Source organism: Epinephelus fuscoguttatus, linkage group LG4, assembly GCF_011397635.1.
Source record: "Epinephelus fuscoguttatus linkage group LG4, E.fuscoguttatus.final_Chr_v1".
Taxonomy (NCBI): Eukaryota; Metazoa; Chordata; class Actinopteri; order Perciformes; family Serranidae; genus Epinephelus; species Epinephelus fuscoguttatus.
The window spans coordinates 2,282,989-2,310,739 of NC_064755.1; the positions used below are offsets into that span (position 1 = coordinate 2,282,989).

Here is a 27,751-nt window from a genome sequence, read left to right on the forward strand (position 1 = left end):
GTCCTGAGTGCTTGAAAGGAGGCAGCTTGGAGTGATGGATGGGTTTTTGTCTGACATGCAGTCTCGGCCGGACTTGAACCTGGACCACTGTGGCATGGACTCAGCTTTAATGATGCTCATTCTACCAGGCGAGCTACTGCGGCATCCTTTCTCCCATGTTCTCATCAGTACCCACTGAGTTATCAGTTAGCACTCACAGTCTGCACTACTGCTGACTCCATGGCCTACTTTTTCCTCTCTTTGTTTAGTCTCTTCATATCACCCCTCTCCGTTTCTGCTCCTTGACCTCTTTTCTACTTCTTACCTCATTCTATCTGCCTCTCTTTTTCTTTGTCACACATTTCCAATCTCTTTCTCTTCATTTAATTTTCTATTTTCAACCCTCCCTCCTGTTCATTTCGTTTCTGTACTTTTGTGTCTTTAATGGAGGGACTGATGGACTGACGTCTCAACTGCTGATTAAGAGTCATTTTTAATGGAACAATAAATTCCCTACCAATTCTCCTTTCCATGTTTTTGTATTTTCCTTCATTCCTTGCTCTTCTCCATCCTGTGTGATTGTGCGCCACAGTCGAGTGATTTTGTGATCAGCTGTGAATACAAATAGCCCTGCTGTTCTGCTGCAGCTGCAAAATACAATCCCTTTTCTGCTCTATCATATCCTTTAGTAGAGCAAACTCTACAGTATGTCTTTTCTTTTTTGTTTGTTACTGTATTTTTTATTTTTCACTCCTCTGGGTTGCTTTGTGTAATTTATTAAATTAATTGGAGCATCAGCTTAATAACAGAAAGGAAAGAGGACAGAAAAAGGCAGTGATGCAGACAACAAAAGCCAGACATCTGCAGTAAAACCAGCAACAATCAAACCAGTAGTCAGCAGAGCCGCAGATCAGCCCTGGCCTGTAACACGGCCTCCATACCCCCACCATCCTTTTCCTACCTCCACCCATCAAAGCAGTGCCACTGGCCCCGCCCCACCTCTCTCCACAGGATGGGGCTGTTTTTCTGACCTACATTTCATCACTACCTCTCATAAAGCCTTTCATTTGCCTCCTTATCTCTGATCGTTTTATTTCTATTTTTGCTGCCTCTCACCAGAGCCATTCTTTCTCCTTCCCATTGATTTTATCTGCTCTCCCTCTCTCTACATATCTATCCATCCTCTTTCTGACACAACTTTATCTATTACTCTTTCCTTTATTAAATTATTGACCAATCAGCCTTTATTTAGTGCTGACATGTAGGGCACAAACAGCATGTCAGTCAGCACTATGCTTTTAGACTTTGACATGACAAAGGTTGTTTTGTTCCTACCCTCTAATATCACCCACTACACTAGGGCAGGGCAATATATACATACATACATACATACATACATACATACATATATATATATATATATATATATATATATATATATATATATATACAGTACAGGCCAAAAGTTTGGACACACCTTCTCATTCAATGCGTTTTCTTTATTTTCATGACTATTTACATTGTAGATTCTCACTGAAGGCATCAAAACTATGAATGAACACATGTGGAGTTATGTACTTAACAAAAAAAGGTGAAATAACTGAAAACATGTTTTATATTCTAGTTTCTTCAAAATAGCCACCCTTTGCTCTGATTACTGCTTTGCACACTCTTGGCATTCTCTCCATGAGCTTCAAGAGGTAGTCACCTGAAATGGTTTCCACTTCACAGGTGTGCCTTATCAGGGTTAATTAGTGGAATTTCTTGCTTTATCAATGGGGTTGGGACCATCAGTTGTGTTGTGCAGAAGTCAGGTTAATACACAGCCGACAGCCCTATTGGACAACTGTTAAAATTCATATTATGGCAAGAACCAATCAGCTAACTAAAGAAAAACCAGTGGCCATCATTACTTTAAGAAATGAAGGTCAGTCAGTCGGGAAAATTGCAAAAACTTTAAATGTGTCCCCAAGTGGAGTCGCAAAAACCATCAAGCGCTACAACGAAACTGGCACACATGAGGACCGACCCAGGAAAGGAAGACCAAGAGTCACCTCTGCTTCTGAGGATAAGTTCATCCGAGTCACCAGCCTCAGAAATCGCAAGTTAACAGCAGCTCAGATCAGCGACCAGATGAATGCCACACAGAGTTATAGCAGCAGACCCATCTCTAGAACAAGTGTTAAGAGGAGACTGCGCGAATCAGGCCTTCATGGTCAAATAGCTGCTAGGAAACCACTGCTAAGGAGAGGCAACAAGCAGAAGAGATTTGTTTGGGCCAAGAAACACAAGGAATGGACATTAGACCAGTGGAAATCTGTGCTTTGGTCTGATGAGTCCAAATTTGAGATCTTTGGTTCCAACCGCCGTGTCTTTGTGAGACGCAGAAAAGGTGAACGGATGGATTCCACATGCCTGGTTCCCACTGTGAAGCATGGAGGAGGAGGTGTGATGGTGTGGGGGTGTTTTGCTGGTGACACTGTTGGGGATTTATTCAAAATTGAAGGCACACTGAACCAGCATGGCTACCACAGCATCCTGCAGCGACATGCCATCCCATCCGGTTTGCGTTTAGTTGGACGATCATTTATTTTTCAACAGGACAATGAGCCCAAACACACCTCCAGGCTGTGTAAGGGCTATTTGACCAAGAAGGAGAGTGATGGAGTGCTGCGGCAGATGACCTGGCCTCCACAGTCACCGGACCTGAACCCAATCGAGATGGTTTGGGGTGAGCTGGACCGCAGAGTGAAGGCAAAGGGGCCAACAAGTGCTAAACACCTCTGGGAACTCCTTCAAGACTGTTGGAAAACCATTTCAGGTGACTACCTCTTGAAGCTCATGGAGAGAATGCCAAGAGTGTGCAAAGCAGTAATCAGAGCAAAGGGTGGCTATTTTGAAGAAACTAGAATATAAAACATGTTTTCAGTTATTTCACCTTTTTTTGTTAAGTACATAACTCCACATGTGTTCATTCATAGTTTTGATGCCTTCAGTGAGAATCTACAATGTAAATAGACATGAAAATAAAGAAAAACCATTGAATGAGACTGTGTGTCCAAACTTTTGGGGTGTCCTGTATATATATATATATATATATATATATATATATATATATGTATATGTGTATATATATATATATGTATATGTGTATATATATATATATAAATATATATATGTATGTATATGTATATATATATATATGTATATATATATATATATATATACACATGTATAGGTGTTGTCTCCTATTTTCAAAGGCTGCATTACAGTATTGTATATTTTTTTCTGAAAACATAAATTGTAAAACCTACAATACTGCACAATATGGATATCAAGGTATTTGATAAAATTTGGTAAAACTCTAAATTTGCAACACATTCTCACTCCAACCTCATCACATATTGGCATTTGACCATGGACTTTCCACATCGAGATATGACGTGCAAGGTACCCTGGGTGCATTAGCTGTTGACGTTGACTACAAACGTCTCTCTCTGTGGCAGAAAAACAAACTGTCATAATTAATTCAATTTGATGTTCTTCATAATTCATATGTATTTTTCGGCACTTATATTTAATCTGTATGTACTACTATTGTTTAGGCATAACTGCATTTTTGTATATTATGTATTGTCATTAAAATAATTAAAAAACTTGTTAAATTGAGATGTATATATAAAAATATATATACACATAAAATCAAGTAACAACCTTCAGGACTAAAAAAAATGAAGCCAACACTGAAGTACCAAAACTGCAGTTCCTCTAATGGCCACTTGAGGGTGGCTCTAGAAGCTAGTCAGTCCCGCAGAAATGTTTACAGCCTGGTACAAATAACAGTTTGGTCTCTATAGCTAATTTCTACTTTCATGACAACTGTACAGGGGTGAATTTTTATCAAGCTCATCTGTTTACATTTTATTAAGTCTTAAAGTTATGCATATTTAAGGGTGGGGCTGTTTTGAGTTACAGGCTGTCTGTTGATACGGTCCTCAGCTTTTCAGTCAGATCAAACCCTTGCTCCTCCACAGCTCCACCCTCTTGTCCAAATATGCCCACTTCTTGCTCCAAAATTCCAAAATGGCAATGGCTGAAATGCTGAACTCAAGGCTTCAAAATGGCATGTCCACAAACCAATAGGTGATGTCCCTGTAGTTACGTCCATTATTTGTACAGTTTGTGTGTGTATGTGTGTGTGTGTGTGTGTGTGTGTGTGTGTGTGTGTGTGTGTGTGTGTGTAGGCAGAAAGGAATGTTGCAGCGCAAAAGCCAATAATCACCTCTGTTAAGCGCAGAAACACCTTGACAAAGAGTGTGGAACATCTGTCAAGCTACACACACACATTCACACAGACACAGACACACACACACACACACATTTTGCATGGATACTCACGGTTCAGTCCCACATCGTGGTAGGTGAGGATTGCAGGCTTGTTTCCTTTGGGTGCCCCGCGAATCACCACATGCAGCATCCCATAAGGAGTCTCAACATCATGTTCCTGTGAAACACACAAACACACTTTCACTTACCTGCTGTTCACACACAATCAGCTGTTTCACTGATAACATTTCAAGTGTTTGACATTGTTAGACAGGGCGCATCATTGTGCCTGTGCATTGTAAGAAATTATTATCAAACCTGCTTTTTACTGAACACCAGTGAAATGCTTCTTTACCATAAACAGCCATGCTGTGCAGCACTGTTCCTTATCAATCCTCAGTGCAATGATGAAGCTTTCACAGCAGGATGACAGAGGTGTTTTGGCTCAGCTACACGGCAGGAAACCAGTAGTTAGTGTCAGCTATGACCCCAGCGAATCCTGACTGTATCCTTAATAGTGGCAGTAAATGACTTTAAGTACTGTAAAATGTTAATGGCAAAAAAAGGGAAAAAAAATAAGTTTAAAACATTTATATGTCCAATAGAGGCAGGAGGTTTGAATTTGTGAAAAAATGTCTATAGTGCTGCTGAGGAGCATGTAGAGGATAACAAAACTCCTTGTAGGTAGGACTGGAGCAGAATTCATAGCTGAAGGTTCATCTGGAGTCAATTCCATCTGTGACTCAGGTCGACTGGAGAAAAATACCAATCAGGAATGAATGGATCAAACTAACATCCCAGAGCTAGAATCAATGCCATCTAATGTGAATTTTGCTACCCTGATGACACTTTGGAATAGTTAAAACAAAATAGGGATTGTTACAGTAAATCAATATGAATATTTAAGATGTGGAAGGAGCCACTCAAAACTGGTCATGCTATAGAGTGCTGCAGTAATGACATTTTTCTGTAAGCCGACGCCGACAGAAAAATGCTCTATAAGTTATTTGACCTATGTACATTGCTTACTTTTTGAGTTATGCTAATTTTCATGAGCAGACTGAAAAGGCATTTTTATAGATTTATCATGCACTCTTCTGGTGCCACAGTGTTTTCACGCAGTTTTGCACCACACGTAATGTAGCGTAATGACATCATCATCATGACCGTACAACACAATGACATGAAAGACAGAAGTCCTAGCTTTCTGCTGCAAAAACAATAAAGGTTGCAGCTATTATGGTTTTCATTTTTTATCAATACAGCATTATGCAAACAACAGTCTCCTACAGACATTATGGGAAAATACTACGTTTTTGTACCTATGTAAGGTATGGTAAGGTAATGTAATGACTTGATCACACAGAAGACAGATGTCTTCGCTTTCTCCTGCAAAAAGAATAATTGCTCTCGCTACTATGGTTCTTATTTTAGGTCTGTTTAACCAGGATTATGCAAACAACAACCCCCCATGGCTGTCTGCAGGACAGCCTTTTTTAAAGGTTTAATTATTGAGCATTAAATAAAAGTAGAGATTTCTGATGGTCCATACTTACTTCAAACACTTGACTTGTGTCTCTTGTTATGACCCACATTTTGTCAGCACTCACTGATCAAAGCCGACCAAACTCAAAATGGAGGTATGTGTTACAATGTGCTGCGCAATATAGGCACCCAGTCACACAAATACAAACACACAGCAGAGTGGTGTTTTGGTATTATTATGCCTGATTTAGGCAGTAGAATGTGCTGAAGCCTTTAAACACTCCAGTCTATACACTCTAATTTAATCCAGAGATCTACTACACAAATGATAGTACTCTCCTCTGCATATCACACCGTAAACAACACAGACACAGAGAGAACAGGTGACTAAAGATGCTCTGTCATCCTGCTACTGCCAGTCTGCGTCCCATAATAAACTATTTGTAACACAAAATTTGTTCACAGTGGAGTGATTTAAATAATTCCCATAGACTCACAGTACTGAAACAAACAACACTTATGATGCACAGGCATCAGATAGTGATGCACCCAGCAGTTAGACGTTAATCCAGCTAGATTATCTCTTTAATGTTTCAGCGTCAACATCAGTGTTATGTGTAAGCAGCATTCTAATTTGAGCTAGTTACTGCAGCGGGGGCTTTGTTCACCGTCTGTTCCAGTGACTACATTTTGGTAAATGTGAGGAGATATTTTAAAACGCACAAGCTCCCCATAACCTTCAGAGAGGATATTTACAATATCTCTGAGTAGAAATCCAGCTTTCAAAAAAGCACACTGATGCTCCACAGTAACATGATTGGTGGGATTTGTTTGATTTCATTCTGACCTAGGACCCAAAAAGCACTCTTCTCTCTCCTCCTCTCCTCACACACACACACACACACACACACACACACACATCTTTAATCATCTGAGTCAAGGTTGCCAAAATGGATGATACTGCAGAAGGATTAACACTTCCTCTACACATCCGCACACACACAAACACACATGTTCATCTGCAGAGGTATGTGCATCAGTGCAGTGCCAAAGTCAAAGAATGACCCATCATTAGACACTGACACTGCTGTTTCAATACCAAATATTATGACACAACATTTTCTATATAATCACTGTAACACCGCTACATCTTGTAGCTGCCAACAAAAAGATGGATCCATATTGCAAAGAAATAAACCAAATTTAACATTTAGAGGCAACAATATGCAGTTTAAAACCAAGACATTTAAATTGTCATTGTTGATACCAGTTTGAAATAAGGTCACTTATACACTCTATGATCAAATCACACACACACACACACACACACACACACACACACACACACACACACACACACACACACACACACACACACACACAGGTCCAACATACATTCTTTCATCACTTCCACTCACCCCGTCCCAGCACTCAGGCATGGCTCCACAGTAACTGTACTCTCAGCTGACAAAGAAGAGCAGGGTGCAGACAGGCTGACGAGTAGCCAGGCCTCTCCTGTTCTAAGGGACTAGGTCCTGGTGAACACTCACTGCAGGATGGACAGTTGGATGTTAGATGCTGCAGGCTGCTGCAGTGTCTTTGTCTGCTCTGCATTGCTCCCACCCAGACTATTAAGCTCAGAGCTGCTGCCCACCTCCCCTCCCGCCCCCTTCTCCTCACACTCCATAGGCACCAGAGACAGGGTGTGGGGCAGACTGGAGATGATTTGCTCAGAGTGCTGCCTCCCCTGTGCAGGATTGGTCAGCTGTCTTGTCAGTCCCTGGTCTGGAGGCACTCTCTCTCATCAGCACTACTGCTCTAGTTTTGATCTATTTTTGCTCCAGTGTCTTTTTGTTTTCCTCAGCGACCTTGTTTTGCTTCAGCCTTTTAGCAAAAACAAACAAACAAAAAAAAAACAGCCACTGTTCATGAATTAGCCATAACGAGGCCAAATACTCAGTCAGACCTCTACTGTGAGTCTGCAGTAAGCCTGGACATTAAATGCTGGGCACCAGTTAACAAGAATCGGAGGAGAATCATCAAGCTGTGATTACTGCAACAGCTCCTTCAACTGTGAGGCAATTAATATTAATACTAAGCAGCATGTGTACACCAATCAGCAAAAACATTAAAACCCCTGGAAGGTGAAGTGAAAAACAGATTGTCTTGTTACGATCCAGTGTTCTGCTGGGAAACCTTGGGTCCTGGCATTCATGTAGATGCTTGTTGACAAACTCCACCCAGCCAAACACCATTACAGACCAGTTACTCAAATGTTCAAAGGTGGGCGTGAATACACATTTTCTCAAAAGTAATAAGTACAGATTTTTTTCTTTCCCTCAAAAATAATTATTTTAACAGAGGTAAAAACAATGTAATTCACGCACTAAATGTATTATTTACATTTGAAATAGTTTTGGCCCCCAAAGAAAAAGAATGAAATGATTAAAATTTCCATTGAGCCATGTTAATTTCGCTGACAAAAGCTATGATGAAAATTTTTCATCAACCTTTTTTCCTGATGAAAATGAAATGATTACAAGCTAAAATAGATCTTGATGATAAAACCTAAGATGCAATTTTTCATTTTCATTGACGAGACAAGACGGGACATGACGAAAATGTTTGTGGTGTACTATTGGACTGTGAAAGCAGAGAACTGCCGTGCTTGTAATTATCCTCAAATGCCATGAACAACAGTCTGGTAAACTCAGGCAAATAGTCTGCACCAGGATGTTTCACTAGCCACCAAAAAAATAAAATCACACCAGAGCAGTGTCAGCTGTTGGTGCGAGTTGTGAGCTGTAATTCAGCAGTAAATAATCCGCTGTGTGTCTGACTGTGGATGGTGGAACTGTTGAATGGATCTGTGGAGTTTGATAGTTACAGTGGTGGCTGTTAGCAGTCCACTTGTTTGCCGCTAAATGGCATCAGAGCAAGCAGCCATCCCCTGCCGGACTTCACAGCTGATCGCTGGAGGACTCCACTCAGTCCTGCAGGAGAAGGTTTATGGGTTGATGCTGTTTGACAGGCAGGTGGGAGACTCAATTATCTGTGAGTGTATCTGTGCTGTAAGTAAAGTCTGAACTCAGATCAGTTTACTCTGAATGAGCTGAAAATTTTGGTTTTTAATCACCAATTCTGTGAGAGGACACAAGTTTAAACCTACCAACATTAACATGTTGCAGATTAACAAAGAATTTGGGCTTTAATGTTGTTAGTTATTTTTCTGCTTCTTAACAGTGAGATAGATAAGTTAGAGTTTACAATGAACCTGGGTGCAAATCCTAGTTGTCTCAGAATATTTATTTGTGGTGTCAAAGTTTTTGAGAATATAAATAGAGAGATGTTGAGCTTTTCAAATGATGATCAGTGTGTGCTTGTAAACCACCCCTTAAACCTGTCAAACACTGCTGGAGAAATGACAGCTGTAAGTGTGCAGAAATTATTTGCAATTGCAGAAAAAAAATGTCAAAATGAAATGTTTATACAACCTGTCATCTTGATTCTACTTTCTGATACATGACTTAGCCTCACTGGATTAGTTTACAGATAAAAAACAAAAAAAGAACAAAAAAACATAGAAAAGATAAAGCCTAAAGTTGCCTAAAATGTGACTAAAACCAGTAAGACTAAATCTAAAATACCTGTCAAAATTAACACTGCCATTTAGTTGATGTCCTTACAGTGTTGCATGACAAGACAGAATATTGTTGGAACTTGGGTTTTGAATTTGTTTTCCAGTCCATAAAAGCATCAGTGACCCTTGATCATTATTGATCCACATTGGTGCAATTGGGATCTAAATATTGAGACAGTCCATTTTTGGGAGCCCTTGGCAGCAGAGTCAGTCTTTAGATTGAAGAGGTTTTAACTGTGATTTGTCAGTCCACAGTATGTTCATCTGATGCTTCAACAGTGCTAACCCCAACTAACCTTCTAATTCTACTGTCTGAAGAATAGCTTTGCCAAAGCAACACATTTGTTCATTATAGGCATAATATTCCATTAGATTCCAAACTTTTGAGCAGTAGTGTGCAGTGCAGTATGGTTCACACTCAGAGTTTTGGAATTGCGTACTCACACTTCCCTAACTAGTGTTTTCAGATCAGGAAGAAGAGGATGGGGAAGAAATGTATATATGTAAGAACATAATCATGCGATTTTGGAAAAGTCAAAGTTTTTGTCAACTAAAATCCAAACACACACCTCTTTGCTACTATAGCCTGCAAGCAAACAGCCAAATGTGGTTTTATCACATTTGACTGAATTCATTTACATACCCTGGAGTTCAAGATGATTAATTTAAATATATTATAAAGTTTAACAGAAAAACAGATTAGAGCATTTTTGAAATCATATTTTTGGTATATAACAAAAGATAAACAAACAATTAACACTGGAATTGGAAAATGGATCCTTGCTATACCTCTGATGTGTTAGTATCAATATCATATTTTAAATCTCTTCTTGAAACAGTTGATCTGAGTTATTTTTATATTTGATTTTAAAGGGATAGTGCACCCAAAAATGAAAATTCAGCCATTATCTACTCACCCATATGCTGATGGAGGCCCTGGTGAAGTTTTAGAGTCCTCACATCCCTTGCGGAGATCGGCGGGGGGGAGCGGCTAGCACACCTAATGGCTGACGGCGCCTCAGACTAACGTCCAAGAACACAAAATTGAATCCACAAAGTGTCTCTATACTGCTCATCCGTAGTGATCCAAGTGTGCTGCGGCTCGACATAAAGAGCTGTTTGGAAAAACGTCATATGAACTCTGCTTTTAGCCTCACTGTAGCCTGTAGCTCTGACTGCTTCTCTGCGCTCCACGTTCACATGTGCACACTCAGGGTGATCGGTGATGCACAGTCTCTGAAGAGCAGCAGTCTCGTCAGTATTGATGTCCAGATTCTCAAGTGCAGGCATCGCCAATTCCCAGTCTGAGCAGCAAAGACTTTCCTCACCCGTTGGCATTGCTTTGCATTTGAAACAACTACACCACCAGGTTTCCAGTGCTCGACTCCGGTATTCTGCGGCTGGCTGAGGGTTATGGCCGGGCTCCACCGGCTGCAAACATAAGCGTCACATCAGCGTAGCGTCACAGTGCAACAACCCCCATCGCGCCCATCGGTTGTCGCACCTGTAATTGATTAACAGGGGGGCGAGCTGCTACTGGACTCGTGCTGCAGACGTGTTGCGCCGCTGATTTTCCCGGTGGAGCATGGCCGTGAGTTCCGTCCGTATACTCGGGCTCAAACAAATATGGCTCACCAAATGCTGTTTCTCCTCAATTTCAAAGTCTTCAGACATGTTGGGCTGTCCTTTGCTAAAAGACCGTAGTGCAAATTATCTTTTAGCTACTGTGGTTACTGCTGTCTCCCCCTGTAGTGCACGTGTCATGTGATGTAAACACGGATAAGCAAAGCTCATGCTTTCACTGGTCGCGCACAAGCGAGCACACTTGAACGCGGAGCACAGAGAAGCAGTCAGAGCTACAGGCTACAGTGAGGCTAAACACAGAGTTCATATGACGTTTTTCGAAAACAACTTTTTATGTCGAGCTGCAGCACACTTGGATCACTACGGATGAGCAGTATGGAGATACTATGTGGATTCAATTTTGTGTTCTTGGACGTTAGTCTGGGGCGCCGTCTGCCATTAGGTGTGCTAGCCACTGCCCCCGCTTAACCCTAACCCTAACCCTCTCCGCTAGGGATGTGAGGACTCTAAAACTTCTTGAAGGGCCTCCATTGGCATATGGGTGAGTAGATAATGGCTGAATTTTCATTTTTGGGTGCACTATCCCTTTAAGCTGCTGCCTTGTGTGAAGTCCTGTGTAAACTGTAACAGTAAAATATTTATTTTTCCTCATGTAAATTCTGCAAAAACACAACAATCCCATTATGAACTTGCCATTTAGGAAATATTTTTTATCCTTTAGCATGTCAGGAAGAATTGACTTTCTTTGCCAACACCTGAAGAGGTAAATACTGCCAAACTCTCATGTTCTAAATGTGCAGGAAATAAATTCAAAGTCAATACAGAGTAACTTTTTTTTAAACAACCCTTTAAGGACAATCCTTAACATAATCTGTTGAAACACTATATAACATGGATGTTCCCTGAAGCGGTGTACGTGCTGATTAACATGACTTCAGTGGTGTCACAGTGACGATCATGCTGATTGCAGCGCACACACACAATCTCAGTGACACACACACACACACACACACACACACACACACACACACACACACACACAGAACAGAGTCTCACTCCCTTTGTTCTCTGGAGTCATTCAGCAGTCCGGCCCTTTGTCCTGCCACTCCAGCCCCATCTGCCCCCCTTTTCTCTCCCTCTAGTCCCTATTTTCTTTCTACATCTATCCTCCTTTTCTTGTTGACAGAAACACAACTCTTTGCTTTCCCTTCCTCTCTCTCTGTGACTGTGTCCCCCTTTTCTCCACAGAGTAGATTAACTCTCCCCCCGCTGACTCTGCATTACTCCGTCTTAACATATAACTTCTGCCAGCAAGTATTCAATAAATAGTGATGGGCAGCAAGGAGTTTGAAAAATACTGATATCAGAAAGATATTTAAGTTAAGATTTAACAAAAGTGAGTAGGCATAACTGAACGATGATGACTGACACTGTCAATTTAATTTCTTAACATTTACAGAAAGACTGAATTTTGAGCATTTCTATCAAAATTATGTCTGCAGGGTTTCGTCTCTTTTTTTTCCATTTAGACAGTTATGTATGTTAGTACTTTCTCCAATAATGCCACCATTTCCTGTCTTGTTAATTATTATATATGCAGTGCCATAACAGGTAACACTCCCCCAACACACACACACACACACACACACACACACACACACACACCATCACGTGTGTCCACGATGTGTCCATCCACCCAGACCATGGTATATGACATGATAATCTCAATATCTACAAGTGTCACTGACTATTCTGTTGTTAAAACTTTAAACTGTAACAAAACTGTTCTTGCTGACGCTTACAAATACTTCGGCTTGACATAAGACTGTTATTCAAATTCATGTTAAACACTTAAAGAATTATTTCACTGCTAGAAAGATGGTCTTTCATAAACCGGGCTGTCTGCAGTGGAAAGATTTAAGTACTTTTGAACTTGGTGCTTTATGACTAGACAGAACAGAGAAAAAGGACTGTGGTGTTCACTTTTGCTCAAGAGGTAAAAAAAAAAACCCATATCTACCAGAATGCACTGCATACCAATTGGCACTCCCGTTGGTAATGCGATTTTGTCTGCTTCACATGATGGCGGCCGGCTGGCAGGTAAACAGTAAGGTAAAATGTGTTTCTGAAAAAATCTAAACTGAGATATATGCAATGCAGTAACAGAATCTTGTTTTATATTTTATTAGCACTGCCTCGTTTTTCCTAGTTTTCTGTTTTTTTCAGCCTCCATTTTCACTGCACAAAAAACAGGATGGCACCCTCTTCCTGTTCATTTACAAACTCGTTAGTATAGCTAAACAGGGCACTAAAATATGTTTCTGAAAGTATTTTAGGCTAGAAATAGGCAGTGCAGTAACCAACTCATGATTTATATTCCATCAGCACTGCCTAGTTTTACAGTTTGATGGATTTTGAGCAATGTGGCCTAGAATAGCCAGTGAAACTCTGCCTAATGACACTTTGTGCATCATCTGCATCATACGGCAGAGTTTTGCTGGGAGATGAGCAGGGAGAGATAGGCACTGGTTACATGGAGAGCAGTTTACCATAGTTCATTTATGTACTCCCAAGTTTAATTCAGGCCAATCAAAAACTAATGTTAACTTCTCCACTTTACTGTAAAAACATGTTGTACTGTGTTGCCACACCATCATTTAAAAGTTTTCTCTTTCCCCCTTTCTGTCTCAAGCCCCTCCCACCAGACAACCATGCGCATATGCTCCAAGCCTGGTTCTAGGCAGGCACATATGAGGGGGCAGTCATAAATGTGACAGGGGCATCATGCTCCAGCACATTTTTGCCATAGGTAGAGCTGACAAATAAAGGTCACTCACTCACTCGCTCATTCACTCACTCACTCACTCACTCACTCGCTCATTCACTCACTCACTCACTCACTCGCAGGATGTGGGGACGCTGTGTGAGTGCCCTATAGAGGGTGTCAAAGCACTGTGGTCTCAAATGTGCTCACCGCTTGTTTTGTTGTTGATAAGTGTTCTAAATGGAATTGGGTTGTTAGCTGTGTGTCAAACCCCCAACCGAAAGAAATGGATTGTACTTTGTCAGGCCTCTACCCTAAGACCTGTCCAACTTGGGTGTCCCACCTGAAGACTAAGCTCCTGCTGGTATAGCTCTTAAGGTCACTGAGGCACACAAACCCCCTGACCACAATAAGGTGGCAATCCCTCAGGGAGGAAAACTGAAAAATAAAATAAACAAAAAATAAAATAAAAATTAAGAAAAAATAAAATAAAAATATCCTTCATCCAGGCACAACCAACATCTTAACATTTATCTTATTGGATGGCCATTAGGCATCTAGACATATGAAATAAATTTGAACCTAATAATTACAATAACCTCACTATAGCCAGTATTTACCAAAGCTAGTCTTATAAAAAAAAAAAAAACTTCTCAAACTAACAGAACTAACAAACACAACAGATATAGGCTAGAGCAGAGCATTTTATATTTTTTTGTTTTGTTTTGTTTTTTTGTCAGGTTTTTATGTTGTTTTTTGTGTTTTTTGTTAGCAATTTAACAGATTTCTCTTCACTCCACTCTCCTTTGTGCTGCTGAAAGCTGCAGGAGTGAAAAGTTAATAAAAGCTTTGTAAAAATCGCTGTGATTATCAAAAACAGCGTGCAGAACTAGAGGCTGGGCGGGGCTTTATGTAGGGGTCTGGCACACACAGGGCACTTGTCCACAGCATGTGACATGCAGCAGGCACTCATCTCTCGCTGTGCTTGTGTGATTGAAGAGACATTCGCACTGACAGGCTCACTCTCTATGCTCACACTGCTATTTTTACTTTTGTTTTTTGTTGTTATCTATATTTTAAGTATCTCACGACACGAGATGCTACAACAAGTTTAATGGAGCTTCACTTCACTGCTGCATTCTGCCTCACTGAGACTGAGAAACCTGACGCCGATGCATCTTGGCTCATTTGCATACTAAACAGTGATTGGGTGTTTACTGGGGTAGGGTCTCTGCTAACTGCAGACTGTAGATCACACACAGCTGGCACACAACACGGAGTGGAGTGGAGACAGATGAGAAAACTTCTCTGTTTTGTGCTTTTTTCGGCGGATTTGATTTGAGGGGCAAGACATTTGTTTAAGGTGGCATTGCCCCCTTTTGCCCCTGCCTCAATATGCTCACACATCACGTTACCCAGTTTATCCCATACATTGATTTATTAGATTTATTTGACTTACTTAATCTTATTTAGTTGTAAAGTTACACAGGTACCAGGTGTGACAGCAGGCTAGGGGCCAGTGACAGTGCTGGGTCTAACCTGTCTAACAGCAACAACAAAAGAGTTTGCTGATCTAGTAGTGAGTCAAGGCTGTCTGGTCCCCCAGAGGTGGGGTTTGTGCTGGCTGATTTTGGGTTGCTGTGGCTGCAGACTCGGGTTCAGTCTCTAGAGCTGCTTCCCACTCTCCATCCAGTAAGGTGGTCCGACTGGTGGGGACGTGAGGATACACTGTGATTCGACATCACAGCTGATCCCCGCAGGACTCCACTGAGTCCACACTGGAGAAGGTTTATGGTTTGATGCTATTTGACAGGCAGATAGGGGGCAGACAGAGATCAAAGTTTAGTTGGTAACACTTTACAATAAGGTACACAAATTTAGAGTAGTTACTGATGAACTAATGAGTTGTTACTGAGGAACTAAGCTACACAAAATTAGAGTAGTTACTGGGGAACTAATGAGGAACTAATGATGAACTAACTATTAGTTCATGGTCAGTTCTTCATTAACTCACGATCAAATTTCATAGAGGAGTTAATCACGACTTAATGATTGGTGAACTAGTTACTTAATCAGTACAGAATTATTACTCAATAACCCGTCCATTAGTTAATGTGGAAGAATAGAAAAAAACACAAAAGGTGGATATTGCACAGATCCAGCCTCAGCTGGGTATAGCTATAAGAATAACGCAGCACTATATCATAAAAAGATGAAATAGTCTGCCCTCATATTTACATAAACTTTGCAAGATCTCCAATGTTGCAATGAAGCAACAGTTTGGCACAGTGACAATTTTGACAAGTCAGCTAAACCCACATTAAAGTCTTTAAAAAAAATTACTGCTTCAAGATTTAATTCTATAAGTGAGAGGCAGAATCCTTCATCTCATGTGCAGCCAACAAGCACAAACAACACTGTTCTTTAAACACAATGATATTTTTGAGACTTTGAAGTATCAGCAGTAAGCGCAAAAGAGAGGTGTTTCATGAGAAACGTCTCTCCTGTCTGACGCTCACCACGTCTGACTAAAATAAACCAGCAGAGTTGTTACATGCGTGATGTTCAACTTCTTAACAAAAAAAAAAAAAAACTGCAATTACCGCCCTGTGGTTGTATGCCTCTGCACACCAGTCAAGTTTCTCTTACAGTTTACATCCATGTCTGTGAAAACATGGAAGCTTTACACACATCTTCCACCCAATCAGCACAGTTTCAAGGTGGACATGCCAGATGAGGGTCACCATTTAAGTATCTGACCAAATGTCTCCCCTTCTGTTCCTGAGATATGACATTAAATAATGGCCAGAAAAGTGTTTTATGCAGAAAATTATGATGTCACAGTGAAGTTGACCTTTGACATTTTGGATCTAAAATGTCATCACTTCATTATTTTATCTTAGTAGACATTTGCGTGAAGTTTTGTCATAATAAGCATATGAATTATTAAGTTATAGCCAAAAAACATATTTTTGAGGTCACACAGACCGCCTTTGAACTTCGACCGCAAAATTCTAATCAGTTTATGATAATGAGAAAGACAAGGTCACAGAGACCTTGAACTATGACTACCAAAATTTAATCAGTTCATTGTTGAGTCCAAGTCAACCTTTGTGCCAAATTTGAAGAAATTCCCTCAATGTGTTCTTGAGATATCACGTTCATGAGAATAAGACAGACAAGGTCACAGTGACCTTCACCTTTGACCTTTGACCACCAAAAGCTAGTCAGTTCATTGTTGAGTCCAAGTGGACATTTGTGACAAATTTGAAGAAATTCCCTTCCCTTGAGATATTGTGTTTGCAAGGATGCGTCGGATGGACGGACATATGGCCAGACAAGCCAAAAACATGATGCCTCTGGCCACAGCTCTTGCATAAAAAAGTAAGGACTAAGGGCTATTTGTTTTTCTGTTATCCTGTTGACAAACAAACACTCAAAACCAACAAACAATAACCTCCTCGTTATTATTAGAGGTATTAACAGGTGACCCGGTCTAGTTAGCTGAACAAGTTTAAAGCTAGTTAAAAAACTAATGAGCACTCATGGTGAAACATACTTGATATCAATGGTTAAAATGTCTACAGTGTTTTCAGCTGTGATTTAGTGTACCTATTTTTAGAAAGGCTGGAAAATTACCATCACCAGTCTTACCCATTTCATTAACCCATGGCTCCTCATGTCTTTATTAACAGGGGAAAGGAAAGTTATTTGCAGTAGCGACATATATGTTTGGTACAATGGCCATTTTTCGACAGCCTATGTCAGGTTCAGCATGCTATCATTCACACAATGCTTAGGTTAGCATACTTGTTAGCAAAAATTAGCACTGTGAACACATAACTAAACGCTAATTCTAACATTGCTGTATCATGGGGAAATTTAGTTTCAGTTGTTATGGCCAGTGTTGGGGGTTAGGGCTGGGTGATATGGACAAAAATTCATATCCTGGTATTTTCAGGCTGGATGGCGATATACGATATTTTCTATGAAATGGGCCACATGTTCAGTTGCAAGCTAATCCACGGCTAATGTCGGCTGTTATTTTTTGCTGCATGTGTTTTTCCATAGCAGGGCAGGTAAAAGACATTTACCAGCTGGAGGTGAGCTGTTTGCAGTAAGAGCCTGTTGTCTTCAGCTCTTAATCTAATATCTCACTGTGGCTGTTTCTGATTTTACTCTTCCTCCCTGCGATATTATTAGACTTACATTTATTGAAGAAAGGCTGCCAACAAAGTTTTGCTAATTCAGTAATAAACACATTTCATTTTCTCTAGATTCTTCACAACAAAAGTAATGTAAAAACTTCTATTGTGAAGCACCAAAATAAGGTAATGTTGAGGGTTTTTTTAGCAGCAACTTCACACACCCTCTGATATAGCGGATAGTGAACATGAAACAGTAAAATAAAGCAGATATCTACAGTAAAAATAGGACGCAGGAGAGGCAAAAAAAATATCATCTGATGGTTGTTGTGTGTTTTCATATCACTACAGATTACATTATAGAAGGGTGCCAATTATCAGCATATCTGGGTCATGCTGTACTGTGCGATGTCATGTTCAGTGTGTTTCCATTAATATACCTACGTCTACAATGTATCCTGTTCTGCTTTTGTGTCCAGAGGTTGCTTGAGAGCAGCGGGAATCAGGAGCTGGCCTCTGTTTTGTTTTTTTTCTTCATCCTGGTGATCGGCACATCTGGGTGATGTCAGTATATATTTGATGTGTTTCTATTAGTGCTGCACGATTTTATAAAAATGTGCGCTTGCGATTTGAGTGGACAATATCGCGATTTGCGATTGCAATTACAATATAACACATTAATGGTATCAATAGTCTTCTTGCTTGATTCAGTGTTTCCCCTCCATTATATTAGGGAGGCACTGACCTGACCTGACATAGTTATTTTATGGACAGTGTGTAAATGACCATCAACAGACTGAGCACAGTCAAATACGCTGCTCACACAGCAGCGCAGCACAGCACTGTACACACAGCGGAGCGAGCCTGTGTTGCGTTCAGGCGCTGTCACATAAATGACAAATTCCAGCTCAATTTTTCATTTGTTATTATATAGTTTGTTATGGAGTCCATGATTTCCCTGTGACACTTAGAAATGTTTACATAACTGTGCTTGGATGTTGTTTTATGAGGCTCTGGCGGCTTTCAGTTGTTTCATTGTCTTTAACGTTACACAGCTCGGCTTTCTCTCGCATGCACTCTTCCTACTTTTCTCTGTGCTGTCTCAAGTGCTGATATAGATTGGTCGTGTTGCCTTTTATGCAGTTATGTAATCGCGCAGCCTGACATCGCGATTGCGATTAGATTAATCGTGCAGCACTAGTTTCTATTCACATCCCCTACAACTGCAGAACAACTCTGGCATACAATCCTGTTCTTATGCATAATTCTCTGGTGCTGCTGTAGCTGACAGGCACACACTTCCAGCTCTGGCCTTATAATCTGGGCTCATACCAGTCATACTGACTTAATCACACAGCATTCCGCTTATTGTGCTAACCTCAATATTTGCTTATTGTGTTTCACATCATACACCCACAGATTTTTATCCATAGCTCATAATTATCAGACAGGCAACCTCTGCCTGACCTTCCCTATGTCCCAGGCTATTCATTTATTTTAAACGGTCTAGGGATTTAATTGTTCTACATCACCACGCTATTATTAATATAAGCAGGGGATCTTAATACAAAGTGGTAAACACTTTATGCAAATGCATGAATCAGAATTATAATTATTATTATATTATGGCTGTAGACCCATAATATTACTTATTCCATTAACAAAAGTGTAACTAATTACTAATACAATTTCAGTAATAATATTACAGTTACCCCAAAACCAAACAACTCATTACAATGTTACTGTTGATATCGCTCCACTGCTGACTTGAAATACAACAATCACATCAGCGGATTAATTTTCATAATCCTTTTTCGTACGTGGTATGGAGGAGTGGGGGCTCAGAACATTACCCAAAGGGAGAGGTTGCTGTTAAAACCTGGGAGTGAGTGGAACCTGAGAGTGGACCCTGACCAGCAGCTCAAGTTCCCAACAGAGATCACCACAACCACACCGCGGCCAGACATCATTCTGTGGTCCACGTCAGCCCGAACAGTGGTAATGGTAGAGCTCACTGTTCCATGGGAGGGAGAGATGCAGGCAGCCTTCGAGAGGAAGAAGGACAAATACATGGAGCTGGCACCTGAGTGCAGAGAAGCAGGGTGGTCAGCCACCATCCACCCTGTTGAAGTGGGCTGCAAAGGTTTCATTGGAACATCTGTCCAGTGCCTTTTGAAGAGTGTGGGAGTGGCCGGTCCAGGGCTAAAGAAAGCCCTCAAGGAGCTGGCAGATGAGGCAGAGCAAGGCAGCTTCTGGCTTTGGATAAGAAGGAAGGATAAGGCGTGGGGAAGGCAAGGGTCCTAGGTCAGCTGCAGGGGACAGTAGGGAGATGGCCCTATCTGTTGCTCCACCACTGTGAGATGTTCCGGGATTAATGGAGCGAAACATCAATGAAGGGTGGCTCCTGGCTGATGACACTGCAGCTGACCCATTGGCACCATCAGAGGTGCCACAGGCAGCGATGCCCAGTAGGTAGTCCATTACCTGTGCTTACACCATGCTGCTCAGGCACACCACAAAGCAGCAGGCTAGTTTGGAAGATGGAAACACTTACCTTAGCACCTGGAAATATTCCCATTACTTTGATTTTGTCAGAAGGAAAGATGACAAGAACTGTTGCTGCAGGCAGTAGAACTAATACAGTTTCCACTGCAAAAAACACATCCTCAAACCTCTGGTTTGAAACATATACTACAATCGACGGCACGGCAATGTGCAGCTACAGAAAATACACCCCACCAAAAGTGAGCCTTCCTCGGCCACAGAGGTCAGCTGTAGCCCTACAGTGGCTAAACAACCAAAACTGGATTTTACTCGTGGGCAGCTGCAGATACAAAGAAGTAATAATGAAGATGAAATGTTGCTCCATGAGTGACTCTCCGTCTTTCACGCAGAGCGTTGGGAAAATACTGGTCACAAGCAACAAGCAAGAACCCCAGGTAAAAAAAAATTAAAAAATCATGCATGCTATCTGGCCTGAGCTACACTTTCCAGCAATTACTCTGACATTCACACAGAGGCACACATCTGGATTTTGGGGAGATAGGCAATTACCAATTTAATGAGGTGTAAAGGAAAAGTAATATAATGAGTAGTGTAACGAATTACTAATCTATTACATTTTTAGAGTAATCAGCTCAGACCTGCACATCACTGTTTTGAAATGTACTGTAATAAACAGGAACTTCTGTGCTTTGATTACCTGCTGTGAAAGAACATGACCCTCATCCATTTAAAATCAACATTAGTTCTTCTAAGCTCATTTTGGTCAAAGTGATGGAAAACTAGTGTAATAAGCAACTCATTACTCTACACAGAGAGTAATATTGTAAAGTAACTTATTACTTTCAAATGATGGTAACTAGTAATATGTAATATATAATATTTTGAGAGTAACTTGTCCAACACTGGTTACGGTCGATAACTCAAGACAGAAATACCCACTTACAAATCCAAAAGATAGCAACACAGGCACCCCATAGACCTGTCAACACAGATATTTCCACTTGGCATAGCAGGTAAAGCACAGGGGAAATAACTGCCACAAACACAGAGACTGAATTACAATGTCTGTTTACAGTAACTTCCAAAAGAAAACCCCTGTGTCACATACTTGAAACAAAATGGCACTGAGCAAACACAGCCTCAATTGCTCTGTTATTAGCCACCTAAAAAAACATCATTTTTGAGGTACTCCTGGAGCCCCTATAGTTCACCTAGAGGGCATACAGGTCTGTAAATGAGCGTGAATGTTCAAATGGCCCTTAGTTTCATTCTCCAGCACCTGGACTCCCTAGAAACCTATGCCAGAATCCCGTTTGTGGATTTTACCTCTGCCTTCAAAACCATTATCTGCTGCAGCACAAGCTCTCCAAGCTCTGTGTGCCCGGCTCCACCTTCAGGTGGATCACAGACCTCCTGTCTGACAGGAAGTAGCACCTGAAACTGGGAAAACAAATCCGACTCCCAGACCATCAGTACCCTCAAGGCTGCGTCCTTTCCCTTCTGCCTTTCTCCCTGTACACCAACAGCTGTACCTCTAGTCAAAAGTCTGTCTAGCTCCTGAAGTTAGCAGATGGCACCACCCTCACTGAACTCATCTCTGGCGGGCATGAGTCTGCCTTCAGGTTTGAGATTGACCATCTGGTGACCTTGTGCAGCCAAAACAACTAGAGCTCCGCACTCTCAAGACAGTGGAGATGGTTGTGGATTTCCAGAAGAACTCAGCCCCACCCACCCCTATTACCCTGTGTGGCTCCCCAGCCTTTCCACTTCCTGGGCTCCTTCATCACCTAGGACCTCAAGAGGAAGTTGAACATCAGCTCCCTCATCCAAAAGGCTCAGCAGAGGATGTACCTCCTGTGGCTACTGAAGTAGTTCAACCTGCCAAAGACAATAATGGTGCACTTCTGCACTGCCATCACCAAGTCCACAATGACACAGACTCTTTAAAGCACTCCCCTCTGGCAGGAGGCTGCAGCCCATCAAGACATAAAACCTCATGCTATAGAAAGTTTCCTCTAAACTGCAGTGGGCCCTATCAAAGGTCCCCACTGACACGGTATCTTATGCCCCCCCTATGGACACTGTCCATATGTGTTGCATTGACACACATCTTAAACTAAAACCTCTGTACACTGCACATATTTACTTTACTCTGATTTCTTGCACATCAATTGTTTAATATTTTCACAGATCAACACACAAAACTGTACAGCTTTTTCATTCTGAAACAGCTATAGCCTTCTATGCATATCTTTTGTTATTGATGTTTCTTAAAGTAACCTATATATTTCATATTTATATTGTAATGTTTCTATTTCATATTTATGTTCTTAACTGCTGCAGATTTCGGGCCCTATTTAGATGGTCTAAAGTGGACGGCGGAGGGCGCATAATCCATGTATAGTAATATGTGTCTCTAGGCGGGTGCACAACACGCGTGCACTCTGCTCAGACACACACGGAGCAGCCACACATATGTAAAAGATAAGAAATGAAATTAAAGCTGCAAGCAGCTGTGATCGGGCCCTCGCTTCCCCATGCAACCATGGGGGCCTGAGGCACGTGGGGGCTGTGGCGTGAAGCGAGAAGGGAGAAAAAACCTGGCAGGAGCTAAAAAATGCAATGTTTTGTTCATCCACCAGGGGCACTGGGGGTGTAACTAAATGTGTGCAGGTGTGTCTAGGGGTGGGCCGTCATCATCACACGTGAAGTTTCGAGCAAATCCGACAATGTCAATGTATAATAGGGCATTTCCTGTTTCCACAAGGGGGCGGCATGAGCAAGATTGCCTACAAGCATATAGAGGCGTTGAGGGCGGGGCTCTTATCATGTACAGAAATTTTGAAGCAGTTTGGATGAAGTACATGGGAGAGAGCTGCTTCAATATGCATGGCAAGGCATCAAATATGGTGGTGGAGGCCATGCCCCTTGACATAGAGAAAAGCTTTCAGTAACTTTTGATCAGCATGGTCTCTGGATTATCTGTAAAAAATCTGAAGTCGGATGAAGTTGGATGAAATCCTTAGGACTAGTTTGTTAAAATACAACATACATACAACAGCCAAAATGACAAGTCAAAATCAAAATGGCTGACTTCCTGTTTGGAGTAGACCATTGGTGCCAGAGACTTTTATGTGCATCTGGACAACATACACAGGTGTACCAATTTTCATGTTCCAACTCCAAAAAAACCCCAATAGGGAGGGGTTTTTGAAAATTTCAAGGGGGCGCTATAGAGGCATTTTGTCCCCCCCATGGACGGCACCCCTATCAGATGTAAGAGCTCGCCATTCTTGACCTGTGCATCAATTTTCATGAGGATATGAGGTCGGGGAAGCCATCAAAAAGCCAAACGTATTTAGTGGTGAGGGATTGATAGTCGCCATGCCACCACATGGTCACCATTAGATGTAGCTTCACAGAGTTTATAAGGTAGCTTCACCAACTTGTTCTGCATGCATTAGAAGTGGAATGAAGTTGATGCGGTCAAGTTTGTGTAATCAGTGCATGTTAAAGTAAAAACTGGTCACTTCCTGTTACCACCGGGGGGCGCTATGAGTAAGGTGGGATATTAATATATCGGGGCGTTTGGGGCGGAGCCATCATCATGTCCAGCAAGTTTGAAGCTGCTGAGATCAAGTATGTGGGCGTGAGGTCCGTTCAAATTTCGATGGCGAGAAAACGAAAAGTCACCAAAGTTTGTCACGCCCTAGCGGCCACGCCCCTTGACATACAGAAAAGCTTTTAATAACTTTTGATCTGCATGTTCTCAGGATGATCTGTACCAACTTTGAAGTCGATCGGACAAATTCCCTAGGAGGAGTTCGTTCAAACATGTCAAAAATTCAAATCAAAATGGCCGACTTCCTGTTGGGTTTACAGCATGGGTCCAAGAGGATTTTTTGTGTGTCTTGGCATGTTCTATGAGCCCACCAATTTTCATACGTGTTGGTGAAACTCACAGGCGGGGCTCGAGGCACAAAATTTTCTAAGGGGTGCTATGTCGCCATTTGGCCCCATCCACATACAACACTACCAAACTTTTCACCAGACCAAAGGCATGTACCAATTTTGGTGAGTTTTTGAATTTGGGAAAGGGGCCAAATTGGAGATTACATGTTCATAATAATAATAATAATAATAATTAAAGCTGCAAGCAGCTGTGATTGGGCCCTCGCTCCCCCATGCAACCGCGAGGGCCTGAGGCATGCAGGGGCTGTGGCGCAGAGCGAGAAGGGAGAAAAACCTTAGCAGGAGCGAAAAACGCAATGTTTCGTTCATCCACCAGGTGGTGCTACGAGTATAACCAGATGTGTGCAGGTGTGTCTAGGGGTGGGCCGTCATCACACATGTGAAGTTTCGAGCAAATCCGACAATGGCAATGTATAATAGGGCATTTCCTGTTTCCACAAGGGGGCGGCATGAGCAAGATTGCCTACGAGTATATAGAGGCGTTGAGGGCGGGGCTCTTGTCATGTACAGAAATTTTTAAGCAGTTTGGATGAAGTATGTGGGAGAGAGAGGTGCTTCAATATGCATGGCGATGCATCAAATATGGTGGTGCCATGGAGGCCATGCCCCTTCGCATAGAGAAAATCTTTCAATAACTTTTGATGATCTGTAAGAAATTTGAAATCGATTGGATGAAATCCCTAGGACTAGTTTGTTAAAATACAACATGTGAAAATCACGCCAAAATGACAAGTCAAAATCAAAATGGCCGACTTCCTGTTTGGAGTAGACCATTGATGCCAGAGACTTTTATGTGCATCTGGACAACATACACATGCGTACCAATTTTCATGTTCCAACTCCAAAAAAACCCTATGGGGAGAGGTTTTTGAAAATTTCAAGGGGGCGCTATAGAGGCATTTTGTCCCCCCCATGGGCGACGCCCCTATCAGATGTAAGAGCTCGCCATTCTTGACCTATGTATCAATTTTCATGAGGAGATGAGGTTGTTGAAGCCATCAAAAAGCCAAACATATTTGATGGCGAGGGCGGTGCCATAGCAGCCACGCCCCTTGACATAGAGAAAAACTTTTAATAACTTTTGATCAGCATGGTCTCAGGGTGATCTGTACCAAATCTGAAGTTGATTGGACAAAATCTGTAGGAGGAGTTCGTCAAAATACAAGGTGTCACAATCACAAAATCGCCACCAAAACAAAAAGTTTAAATCAAAGTGGCCGACTTCCTGTTTGGAGTAGACCATTGGTGGTAGATTGTGTAGGTTGTGCGTCTGGGCAACATACACATGTGTACCAATTTTCATCTTCCTACTCCAAAAAAACCCCAATAGGGAGGGGTTTTTGAAAATTTCAAGGGGGCGCTATAGAGGCATTTTGTCCCCCCCCATGGGTGACGCCCCTATCGGATGCAAGAGCTCGCCATTCTGGACCTGTGTATCAATTTTCATGAGGATATGAGGTCACTGAAGCCATCAAAAAGCCAAACGTATTTCGTGGTGAGGGATCGATAGTCGCCACGCCACCACACGGACACCATTAGACGTAGCTTCACAGCGTTCATAAGGTAGCTTCACCAACTTCTTCTGCATGCATGAGAAGTGGAATGAAGTTGATGTGGTCAAGTTTGTGTCATCAGTACATGTTAAAGTAAAAACTGGTCACTTCCTGTTACCACCAGGGGGCGCTATGAGTTAGATGGGATATTAATATATCTGGCTGTTCAGGACGGAGCCATCATCATGTCTAGCAAGTTTGAAGCTGCTGAGATCAAGTATGTGGGCGTGAGGTCCGTTCGAAATTCGATGGCGAGAAAACGAAAAGTCACCAAAGTTTGTCACGCCCTAGCAGCCACGCCCCTTGCCATAGTGTAAAGCTTTTAATAACTTTTGATCAGCATGTTCTCAGGATGATCTGTACCAACTTTGAAGTGAATCGGACAAAATCCCTAGGAGGAGTTCGTTCAAACATGTCAAAAATTCAAATCAAAATGGCCGACTTCCTGTTGGGTTTACGGCATGGATCCAAGAGGATTTTTTTGTGTGTCTTGGCATGTTCTATGAGCCCACCAATTTTCATGCGTGTAGGTGAAACTCACAGGCGGGGTCTGAGGCACGAAATTTTCTAGGGGGCGCTATGTCGCCATTTGGCCCGATCCACATACAGCACTATCAAAATATCAAACTTTTTGCCAGACCAAAGGCATGTACCAATTTTGGTGAGTTTTTGAATTTGGGAAAGGAGCCAAATTGGAGATTACATGTTCATTACAGTTACAGTCATTAATCAGAATGATCTAATCGCAGTAATAATGATCATCATAATCCGGGAGGTCCAAGCTCGCAGTGTCCGAATATATGGAACTGTGAGCAGACCTCCACGGGCTGATGATGCATAACCTGTAAAATGAACTTGTCTTTCCCAAATGAATTGTGATCATTTTGGCATGTAATCACAAAATCAAAGATGTGAAAACGTTTGATAAACTTTATTTTGACATAAACACAACAATAACCAGCTTCTAGCCCTACAAGTACAAATGTACATTTAAAAAAAAAAAAAGTTTTTAGAACGTAAAACTGAAGATCATCTTGTCAGGAGGAGGAGGATGCACAGCGGCCACACAGTCCGCCGCACAGCAGGGGGCACCCGGGGGAAGCTCCGCAGCCAGCACGCAGCCAGACCAGACGGGCCTGGGTGCAGCCACGGGACCAGCCCTTCCTGGACCTTCAGGCGGGGGGGTTCAGGATGCTGGAGAGGGAGCTGGGCTCTCTAACCTCCCGGGTTAAAATAAAATTGAATAACTTACAATTTGTTGACAGCGTTTCTCCCGTGCGCTCTCTCTTTCTCTCTCGCAGTCTCACTCTGTTTCTTTTCTTTTGACTTTTCTAAGATGACAGATGCTGAATATATACTCCCTATCTGATGCTGTGGCTGTTTGTGGTTGGCTGAGAGGGATGTGAACTTATTAGTTCGCAGCTGTGTTAATCAAATCAGGTTGGGTTTCCATTACGCGTGCCAAACGTGCCAGACGGTGCCAATTCCCTTTGATCTGACATCAGATGTGACGGGACAGTCGATATAGAGATACATTTATTGTCTCCTCAGCTGTAAAACGCTCACTCTTTCCAGTTGGTGGGTCCGCCATCTAAGTAGCTCTCCACCGTGCGCCTCTTTTAAAGGGAATGAGAGGTGACACTCTGATTGGCTTATTGAATGATACACCCAAAACACACCCATGACTAATCCACTGAGTAAGTCCAACCCTTTTAGACTTTCCGCCATGGCGCACAGTCTGAAAACGCGCTGTCTAACTAGCAAGTGACTGGGACACACCCATGCGCCGCACGCCTGA

At 41.9% G+C, this 27,751-nt stretch overlaps 1 protein-coding gene across 10 annotated transcripts in view; it reads right to left on the reverse strand.

Moving 5' to 3' along the window:
- The window catches only part of ndrg4 (NDRG family member 4), a 151,170-nt gene that overhangs the window by 29,322 nt on the left and 94,097 nt on the right, over window positions 1-27,751 (reverse strand). For 8 of the 10 annotated variants that reach the window (XM_049574473.1, XM_049574472.1, XM_049574477.1 and 5 more), the window contains one exon: window positions 4,378-4,483. In XM_049574473.1, the coding sequence (XP_049430430.1) occupies window positions 4,378-4,483 (106 nt within the window). Of the gene's footprint in view, window positions 1-4,377; window positions 4,484-7,208; window positions 7,407-27,751 lie in introns of those variants that run through there. The other 2 variants (XM_049574482.1, XM_049574481.1) reach the window with 1 other exon arrangement.